Genomic DNA, 10187 nt, shown 5'->3' with positions numbered 1-10187 from the left:
GACGGCATGTGCATCAAGTTGTGAATGTTTGACGTTTTGCAAGGCGCTCTATCTAGCAGAAACCTAGTTGGCAGGGATATTCTCACCACTTTACAGCCATAGTCATGGTTTTTATATGAAATCTGTGTAACTCGCGTGCTCTTTTTGGTGTGCGTGTAGAGCTTATCTTGCTGTACATTCTTGTCTGCCGGGGGTTCTTGTTATAAGTTTCAGGGCCCTAGATTTGTTACAGGACATACTTGTGTTCGCAAAAGGATGTCTGCAGTCTGCTTGTTGCGTCTTTTCCTAATTGATTGTATTTTGATATACATGTTCTTAAAATTAATTACCGATTACAGTATCCCTATTTCATGTTTATCCACTGAAGTTTGGTTGCAGTAAGCAAGCAAGCAACCACTGCCTAACTGTCTATGCCCACGAGTTTAGCCGCCCTACGACCAACATGCATTGGCCCCTAGTTTTAGCGACCTAGTAAAGAAACAATATATAGGCATCAGCTGTTCCCTTTATCCTGTAATAAAATTAGCCGTCCCTACATATACCATGTATGTGAGAGATCGCAGGAAAACCAAGTCCATTAACCAAATGAAACAAGTCCATCAGCTTGTCACTCTCAAATGAAACAAGTCCATTAACCAAACCAACTTTCTATTCCAAAAATGTTTTGGCAGTTTTACTTCACTTGGCACTAGATGGCCATACCTGTGAAAAACTTCTGTAAAACAAGGTATGCTTGCTGTAAAACAATGTATGCTTGCTGTCTGCAGTAGTGCAGTGCCATCCTTTACTTGCTGACTCTACAGAAAGTGACCACCATAGTTCTAGTGTTCACCTCACAATTCTCTGCAACTTCACTGCTGATGTATCAGGGTGATTGATTAAAAGTGTTTTCCACGTCAGGATTTCTTGTCCATATCTAATGGAGATATTCTTACCCTATCCATTCTTCTATTTTATTCTGCGACAGTAGCCACACAAGTCTATTCTAATTTTTGGCAGTGTCAGTCTAAAGGGCATACCTTTTTAGCGCTGTAGTTTCTAACTTATGACAAGAGCCTTGTAACAAACTAACAAAGCATGCTACAAATACTTGGTTACTTCTGAAAATAGAGCTAATGCTCCATTCACCCAGGTGTTTAGGTGTTGCCGTATTGGACTGCAGTTGAAACCGAGCTTTTTCAGGAAGGTACAAGATATGTGCATCCAAATATGTGATGTATCCGTATTACGCACCAACTTAACAAGTTACTAGTCATTGATCCCGTTTGCAGGCTGTCTATGAGATGAGTGTGATCAGTTTACATATTGTGTATTACTATTGCTTGATTATAAGTAACATTCACTTATTTCCTCTCCTATTTTTAAGGTACCGAAGCATGAATAGTGTAGTCATTCTTCCATTTTCTTAAATTGATAACCTTCTGAATCCTCTTGTCCACTCAAAATATACGCCTTATAAGCCTAAATAAATTACAGAACAGAGCTAGTAAACAACTGTACTAGGACCATAACAATTCGTAGAAATGTCAAATTAGTGGCTGGCATGGATTGACTCACTCACTCACCCCATGAATTCAGCGTGGAGAAATTTTCAATCACACGCCAACTGTTAGTGACAGATGAGATGACCTTTGTCCCATCAAGTCATCATTATGAACATGCCTATAACTCACCTATGCAGAGGTTAGGTAACCAAAGCAGCATTGACTTCTTAGTATATACACAAGTTACTTTATGGATTGGACTATGAAATAACTGCCTTGACCATTCTCAGACGTGCACTATTATACTGTTTCTTTCTAACTATTACGTTGACTTGCTTGTCCTTTTCGCATACTAGTCATCATGCAGACTTGGAGTGTTTCTTGCTTGAACATATGAACTTCTTTTAGTAAAAAAGCCACACACACATAGGCCTTGTTCAAATAACTCTTGTAATTGATAATGATTATCAGGCTCTTCCTGAACATGCCTTAAGCAATTTGTGAGTCACATACAACAAGCAGAAACTACCGTAGAATCAATCAATGCCACTCCAATAGAAAAAATATCATTGGAGTCTGAAGCCTTTCTTGCTTTTAGGAGCGCCTCCTATGCTTTACTACCTCTTGATAAGCTTTGAGATTAATGTGCGCATGTGCTAATCCCTTGTCTCAAGTGCAGGGTGTTATCTCATGGCGCATCCAGGCATCCAGCGGTGCAGACTATATGGTCAGGCACACCGGGGTGAGAAAATTCACGTCCATCTCCGTGGCAGGTTGGTAGAATTGCTACTTTTGTTTTACCCCGAATAAATATTTTCAGAATTTATTTGCAAAATCTACCAGCAGTTAGTACCTCAAAACTTCTAAGATCTTTCTTGCATCATAGTTCACATGTTATGACTAATGGTATGATACCATTTATGCAAACAGCATACATAAGGGAAACCAATGTGCACATATTAATTAATTAAGCTGTTGACTCTAGAACAAAGTATGGTACCAGTGATGGGCAAGTCTGTTTTGTTTGTTGAGCTGACATTTTCCTTGGTCCTAGGAAAAATGCATAACATAAGTACAGTTTAGATAGTACCTGAAGCTAGAGGGACGGAAAATTGTTCCAGTGATAGCTAATCATTGTGGCAGAAGTCAAGCCGTGATTATAATTTTTCTTGGTGATAGTTTTAGCATGTACTTAATTAGCTAGTGACAAGTGACAGTATGCCATTTCCAGTCTGAACTCTGGAAGCGCAATGAAGCATGGAATCAAACTAGTGAAATAGAAGCAACCTTTTGATCATTTCTTGCGGCCATGGAAATGAAGTTCCCGTTTCTTCATTTCACATTCCAACAACACAAAGAAGTACTGACACTACTTGAGTAGCTTATGGAAATGAATATATTCTATCAGATGAACCTTGTGCCACTATGATGGAAAATTCATCATAGCCGAAATGCCTAGAGATTTAGTACAGAAGATAGAGAATTCTGAACAAAAGAAAAATCTAAGTGATTTCTGACCATATTTATCATGCACGCAAAAACCTTGTAAATCTAAGACTGCAGGCCCTAAGTACCAACTTCCTGTTAACTTGCATTTGAAAATAATTGGGATAGAAGGATTCGATTTGTCTATGTGCCGTATTACTTCCTTAATATCACATGAATTGAGTAGATTCTAGTGATGTGCAGACGACCATGTCTTCTATACCAAAATTAGGCAAACCATGTATATTGTGTAAATAAAATATGTCTATGGCTTTAGAGACAGACACTATAATATTGTAGCCTCGAGGTCAGTGTCAGCACTTGGTACAAATACTGGATTCACACCAGATAAATTAACAGAACAATGCAATCGATACAAACCAAAACTGTAAATATTTCTGTAAGGCAGTAAGCCGAGTAGAGGAAATTTCCATTTCAAGAAACTCATAGAAAAACACCTGAAAATCAGGCATCTCTCTCATTTAGGAGTGGTGAGAGACCCTATTGCTGTTAATTCAAAGAAACTCTCATCTTTCACCATTCCCAATGAATGCTAGTACAAATTTACACCACAATTATGCATGTACATTAAAACATAAACCAATGGCTACTTCATACCAAGGTTCGCCGGTTCGTCAACAAGACAATACTGCTGCATCCCTTGGGAGCTGGAAGCCACAGTATTATTAGGGCAAACCAATGGGATCACCTCATTCCACCTCATGCTCTGATCCGTACTCATACCAAAGAAGCAATCCAGACCATCCAGCTTAACCTGATTAAAGTGGAAGTTCTGGTCCAGTTCCAGCGCCGGCAGTGTGCTGGAACCTTGCACACCGCCTTCGCTGAGGGAAGTGGTGTCTACCGTGCATGATGGCGGCATGAGGCTTGGACTTCCCTCGTACATTGGAGGAACGCACTGAGTAACTGGCAGGGTTGCAAAAGGGCCTGCTCCACCTAGTTTGTAAAGAAGCTTCCGGATTGACTCATCTACCTCATCTCCTATGCGATGGCCTTCCATCATAATACCTGGCACTGGTGGCACCGCCCCTGTAATGGCTTGTTGGTGCCAGTTGTAAGCAACTGCCGGCACGCCGCTGCTTCCGTTCGCATCCCCGGTCGCCGCTTCTTGCTTCATCCCATCGCTTGCCGTCGCCTGGCGCATGAATTGCTGCTGCTGCCTCTGATCCTTGCGGGACTGCTTGCCGAAGAGCTTCTTCTTGAGCCTCGTGTTCCAGTAGTTCTTTATGTCATTATCCGTCCTTCCCGGCAGCTGCGCCGCTATTATCGACCACCTACGACCGCAGCATGCATGGTCTGTTCAGATCATAGATTCTACCGTACCCATGTGCTTGCCTACCAGGTTGCAGCTAATTCTACAGTCTATATGATCAAAGAAGACACTAGGCCGGTTAGACCTATACTGAATTTGTACCTGCTGCCTATGCTGATGTAGAGGCTAAGGATTATCTTGTCCTCCTCCTCCGAGAATCCTCCGTGCTTGATGTTTGGCCGGAGGTAGTTCAGCCACCGGAGGCGGCAGCTCTTGCCGCACCTCTTCAGCCCTGCACAAGGCCCAGGCACACAAGCACCACCAACTGATTAGCCGTCCCTTGTACTGCTACTGACTAGTATGGCGATCATCTTGGGAACATACCTATCTTCTGCGGCAGCGCTATCCAGTTGCCGCCGGTGCCATTCTGCTCGATGTAGGACTTGAGCTTGGCGTCCTCCTCCGGCGACCATGGGCCCTTCTTCACGCTAGCTTTGTCACAGCACGGAGCTCTCCCCATGGCAGCTTCTTTCTCCTCCCTTCGACCTCTGGGGCGTGGAAGAAGTGTTGATTAGGGCCTAAGCTTGGTTAGTCATGATGACGGTCTGGGTGGTGTGTTTATGTGCTGAAAAGGGAGGACTAGAGAGAAGGTGTATTATTGGCATGGAAAAAGGTGGCTGCTGTGATAGTAATAAAATACTGTTTAATCGGTGGTGGTGTGATCTGGGCTGCTCTCTTTCTAATTGTTGTTTCTCTTGGATTAGAATCTCCATCATGCAGCCATCAGCAGTCCCTGCAAAACCTTTTCCTGAACCTGGTCTTCGTGCACCCTAGACTCTGTAGTTTGTTTATCTGATCTGATCTGATCTGCCTAGATGAGTAAATACAATATTCTAGTATCTCATTGCATATATTGCACCTGTTTATTCTATTGTTTGGGCTGTGTGTGCTAATCTTGTGCATACATATGTGGACAGTAGCCAGTGATAGTCTGTAAAAACCATATTGTACTTCTTTTCTCAAACACGCAGTCCTCCTGCGAGCCACAATACTAAGATAATCGATAAAACAATTTGGGTGCAAAACACTCAACACATGCTGCAAAGAAAGAACAAAGCTAGATGTTAAAGAAAAGACGCGCCTAATAAAGAGTTACATACTGATTGCACACGGAATGGTTTAAATACAAACACGATACATAATTTTCATTGTGGGAAAAATGAAGTGGACACATTTTATTTGATGGATAGCAAGACACCCTTTATTAGTAGCTAAAACATGCTTTATATATAGTGCAGAGATCCGTAATATCGGTGTTATCATATTCAGCTATATGACTGTTGCAAGTTCTCATGCTGGTGTTAACTGCAGCACTTGATTTGATGACAGGACCTTCAGGTTGCACCTTCTGAAACTCCTCACTACCGGAAACCTCTAATTTACCGAGTGTTTTTTTTGCCGAGTATATTCCTTCGGACACTCGGCAAAGCTCTCTTCGCCGAGTGTTTCGTGAAAAACACTCGGCAAAATAATTACACTCGGCAAACAAAAGGTTTGCCGAGTGTTTTCTTTTTAGCACTCGGCAAACAAAGAGTTTGCTGCGTGTTTTCTTTTTCGCACTCGGCAAAAAAAAATTTAAAAGAAAAAAAAACCTTTGCCGAGTGTCCCATACGGAACACTCGGCAAACATCAAAAAAATCTACTTCAGCACCCCACCCGCCCCCTCCAGCGCCCAGACGCGCCCCCTCGATTCCTCCGCCTCCCCAGACGCCCCCTCCTTCCTCCGCAACACCGGCGCCCCCTCCTTCCCCCACCTCCCTCTCCCTGCCACCGGCGTCCCTTCGCCTCCCTCATGCTTGAGCCGGCTCGGCCCCTCCATTTCCCCACTGGCGGGCCAGATCCGATGGCCGGGCGAGGCGCCTCGAGGGAGGGGGCTTCGACGGCGGCGACTCGAGGAGGGGGCTCGGCAGCCTCCTTCTCCCTCCTCCCTCCCCTCCTTCTCCCGCCGCCCCGTCCCTCTTCCCACTGGCGGGCGAGATCCGGCGGCTGGGCGAGGTCCCTCCGCCTCCCTCTCCCCACCGGCGGCCAGATCCGGGCTCGGCGGCGTGTGCTCGAGGAGGGGGCTCGGGGTGGCCAGTCGACGGGAGGAGGCTCTACGGCGGCGGGCATGTGCGTGGGGCGGCAGTGGCGGCCGGTGGTGGCGGGGGCCAGTGGTGGCGGCGGGGGGCGGCAGCGGCGGCCGGTGGTGGCGGCGGCCAGTGGTGCCGGCCGTGGTTGTTTTTTTTTTATTTTTTGCAAAAGATGTTGCCGAGTGTTTTTTAGCACTCAGCATAGGCTTTGCCGAGTGCACGAAGAAAAACACTCGGCAAAAATGTGTTTGCCGTTAACATCTTTGCCGAGTGTTGGTTGCCGAGTGCTTTTAGGGCTTTGCCGAGTACCTGGGACACTCGGCAAATCTCCCGTCTCCCGTAGTGCCTGAACTATGTCGGCATCAGTCCTGTTCATATTCGCTCCTTGGAAAACTAATGAGCTATATTTACTGTATCCATTTGATTCCTAATAAGCTTTCCCTGGATGCTGACCAACCCTGTAAGCATTATTTTGACATATTCCACTTCTTTTATGTGCCTCAATTGAGCTCTACTTTTGGGGAACATACAAGTCAAAGAATTTGCTTGATTTCCAAGTATTTTGAAATATGCTCGCAGAATAAGTGAACGATTGTCATTTTGGCCCCTCAGTCGCTGTCGATGACTCATGGTGTCGTGATGTATGCTCGTTTTCATCATGGTGATCTTTTTGGGTCCTTTTTGGGTCTATATTATAAAAATAAGCATGTGCTATCCTGAAACTGGGTCGACGACTCAGGTTTTTCCCCCCAATTTAGGTGTGTTCTTTATGAAAACTGTAGGTTGTTATTGTAAGTAAGTCCTAATAGCTGAGTGAAATTTATTTGAAAATCTTAAAGGTTCTTTAGGTATGTTGTGCTTTCTTTTCCTCTTTCACATCATGCTGGTTATGCACGTCTCTGATTTCAAAACATTATGTTATCTGAAAGTAATTTCCTAATATGTCCATTCTCGTTGCTGTGATGTGAGATAGACGTGGAAGGCCGGCCAATGTTTTACATCGTCATATTGTTCTTAACATGTTTGTGTTTGCATCGTAACGAAATTTGAACCTGGTATATGGTATGGGCACTTTAATGCAATTAACTCCCTTTTCAGGATTTGCACGCATATTAGCTCTTAATAGCTTATATAAATGGCATGCTGTTCCTTCAATTAGTCAGATAAATTGAACGTTCCATATATTCAGTTTTTCATTCAAAGTTTACAGTATATGCTGGTTGGTTACAGGTTTTTGTTGTATTGAAACTCAACGATGTCATCAACACGTGTCTGGTGAAAAGATGTACAGATTTGTAATCGAAGTAATTGGGGCACGCGAATATGACATTGGATCAAAAGAGAGTACATGCCAGAAGCAATGACGAAAAAGTATGTATATATTTGCCATCACTCGCATTCTCAAGAATCTTCAGGAAAGTAACTTGTCATGTAGCTAGCGCTCCCTACTGTGCTGGTTTGCTTCGTCTTAAAAAAAAACAAAAGCCGTACTGGTTGGCTGGTAAAATTTGCTTGTCTGCAACAGGGAAATGGGCAAATGGCCATGGTGATAGAACACTTCACTAGTCAGTAGTCACACAGATGCTTCAGAATCTGGGCTGAGGTCAAAGTGCTTCATAGTTTATGTGGCCTGAGGTCAAAGCGGCCCATAACTTAACTAGGCTGAGGTGAATGTAGCCCATATGAGTGCGGGGCGCATCCAGATTTTTGCTCGGTTTATTGGCTCTAGTGGGCCTTTTCAGGTTTACAGAGGTTGCAAGGCCCAATTGCTACTTCTTTCCATGTTATTTTTCTCCAACCAAACCACAGGAATTTTGCGTATTTCTAGTGTCAGAATACAGAATTTCTGCCTACATTGCATTTTCCTTCTGTGCAGGCAGAGTTAGGGTATGCCTGCAAGCTGCAACTACATGACCCATCCTTTAAACCAGGATAACATTGACAATCAGACAATGAATAGGACGCTCCCTGTTCCGGAACGGCCATTGCACGTCAGGTATAAGTTGGATTACCAACTGGTTGGTACCTCAAGTGGCCTTGCCTTCTTAGGACTTTGCAAGCACTGCTTGCATTTTATGGCCAAGCGCGTAACTGCTGTGGGACTTGCTTGCTTGCTGCCAATAATTGAGTTCTTGCCATGCACAGGCGCGTGGGATCCTGTCAGTCGGCTCGGAGGAAGCGTAACTGCTGTGGGACTTGCTCTCGAGAGCAACCGCGAGCGAGCGAAATGATCGATCGAACCATGGAGGGATTCCTGATTCCATCAGAGATTTGACGAGACCTGCCTGGTGGAGTGGTGTGGGAGTCGTCGGCGGGCCAGCATATGCGGGCGACGAGCCGAGCCATGACTTGGACGGGTGCATGGGCAGCCTGCGCTAGCTAGCTGCTAGCGGCACGCGCCCTGCGCCCGGTCTGGGGGCTGGCCGCGCCCATGCGCCAGCTCGATCGACCCCCCGCGATTCGCGCCGGGCTCCGACCAGATCCAGAGGCTCAGTATTGGTCAGTGCTCCTGCCCGTTTCCCTACTACTAACTGCAGTGTCTGTTGTTTTACCGTTACAATGTTTGGTTGCTTGCGTTCGTCTCTTGAACAACCTCGTCCTGATGCTGTGGTGCACTGGTAGCTAGCTTTTACTGCATTTCTTTAAGCCTGTCAAGCTTTTATTGTTTTTCTTTAAATCCTGGCGTCGTCAGTCCTCCCCAAAATTAATGATGCTAGGTAACGGCAATCTGGCCAGAAATGATCATACAGGGTAGCCGCACAAAATTGAAATACCGTCGAAAAGACAGAATACCTACAACAAGACAGTATAGGGGTGCCACGAAAGGACGTGATAAGGTGACAAGGCCTCAAGTCCCGTCCGTACTGTTCGACGAGATTCTTTGACCATTATATCCTCCGGTTATATATATTTCAAATAAAACATGCACGATCGTGACACTACGGAGTCTGCATATAGACACCACGCCATCTACAGGCGTTCGCAAACAACTCGACTGTACCTGGATATATAAATAGCTCCCTGACTGGTTAGCTAAATTAAAAACTGGTAGGTGGTTAACAGCGACCTCTGATGACTCGTCATGGTACTTTCGCTCGTATGTCTTCAGTTTCAGCTTCTATGTCACAATCTCTCTCGCTGTTTACTCGTTATACATATTCTTCTCTGGAGGCTGGAGCCCAGCAAAGATATATAGGTCAAGGTAGCATAGGGCCCTGCAGGCTGCAGGCATTGCCAACTGGGACGGACGGGATCGGATGGAGCGGAGAGGATCATGTGGCTGAAGCCCTGGCTGCACAGCATAAACTGAGCTTTACTGGCAGTAGCCCATCTTTCGACATAGATGTGACAAGACGAGCAGAAAACACGGGCTCCTCTCTCTCATCTGGTAGAGGGTGCGATGGAGGCCGGTTGGCGGTGGACATAGCTTCTCGTTGTGTCCATCGCACTGCTAGCTGTGTAGGCAGGGAGGTAATCTTTTCTCGACTGTTACAGAGTTTGCTCAATCTGGCTGGCGAATCAAGAAAATACTTTCCATTTCTAAACTCAAAAATACTGGAACCCTTTTTTGGTTTTGGATTCAGGTTTGCTTTGGATTATTTGTTGGATATAAGTTCATGCATTATACTGATGAAGTGATGATGTATGCATGGAGCAAAGTTCCAGCTGGTCCGTTTGTTAGTGACCCCATCCTAGTTTAGAGTCTATTTTTACAACTAGGGGAACCCGTCTACACTTTGATTAGACATCTTTCAAATCATGATGGTGCCTAATGTGATTGATTTATGCTGCCACTTTTCACGAGATTAAAATGGT

At 45.0% G+C, this 10187-nt stretch overlaps 1 protein-coding gene across 1 annotated transcript; it reads right to left on the bottom strand.

Annotated features, from left to right (window-relative positions):
- Nucleotides 1–3341: 3341 nt before the first annotated feature.
- Nucleotides 3342–4878, bottom strand: LOC117837058 (uncharacterized). The gene is made up of 3 exons (XM_034716620.2): nt 4627–4878; nt 4405–4534; nt 3342–4264 (listed from the first exon to the last, which is right to left on the bottom strand). The coding sequence occupies exons 1-3, from the start codon at nt 4760–4762 to the stop codon at nt 3577–3579; spliced, it is 954 nt and encodes a 317-aa protein (XP_034572511.1). The 5' UTR covers nt 4763–4878; the 3' UTR covers nt 3342–3576.
- Between the last annotated feature and the right edge of the window lie 5309 nt (nt 4879–10187).

This window comes from Setaria viridis, chromosome 9 (genome assembly GCF_005286985.2).
Source record: "Setaria viridis chromosome 9, Setaria_viridis_v4.0, whole genome shotgun sequence".
Taxonomy (NCBI): Eukaryota; Viridiplantae; Streptophyta; class Magnoliopsida; order Poales; family Poaceae; genus Setaria; species Setaria viridis.
Note: the sequence above shows the minus strand (reverse complement) of the source record. Positions and strands in the feature narration are given on the sequence as shown.

What these genes read in the sequence shown, in the direction of transcription:
- LOC117837058 (XM_034716620.2), bottom strand. Translation starts at nt 4,762, where the DNA reads ATGGGGAGAGCTCCGTGCTGTGACAAAGCTAGCGTGAAGAAGGGCCCA. An exon ending in AGCGCTGCCGCAGAAGATAG is followed by an intron (nt 4,535 to 4,626) that starts GTATGTTCCCAA and finishes GGCCTTGTGCAG; the next exon opens with GGCTGAAGAGGTGCGGCAAG. An exon ending in TACATCAGCATAGGCAGCAG is followed by an intron (nt 4,265 to 4,404) that starts GTACAAATTCAG and finishes CTGCGGTCGTAG; the next exon opens with GTGGTCGATAATAGCGGCGC.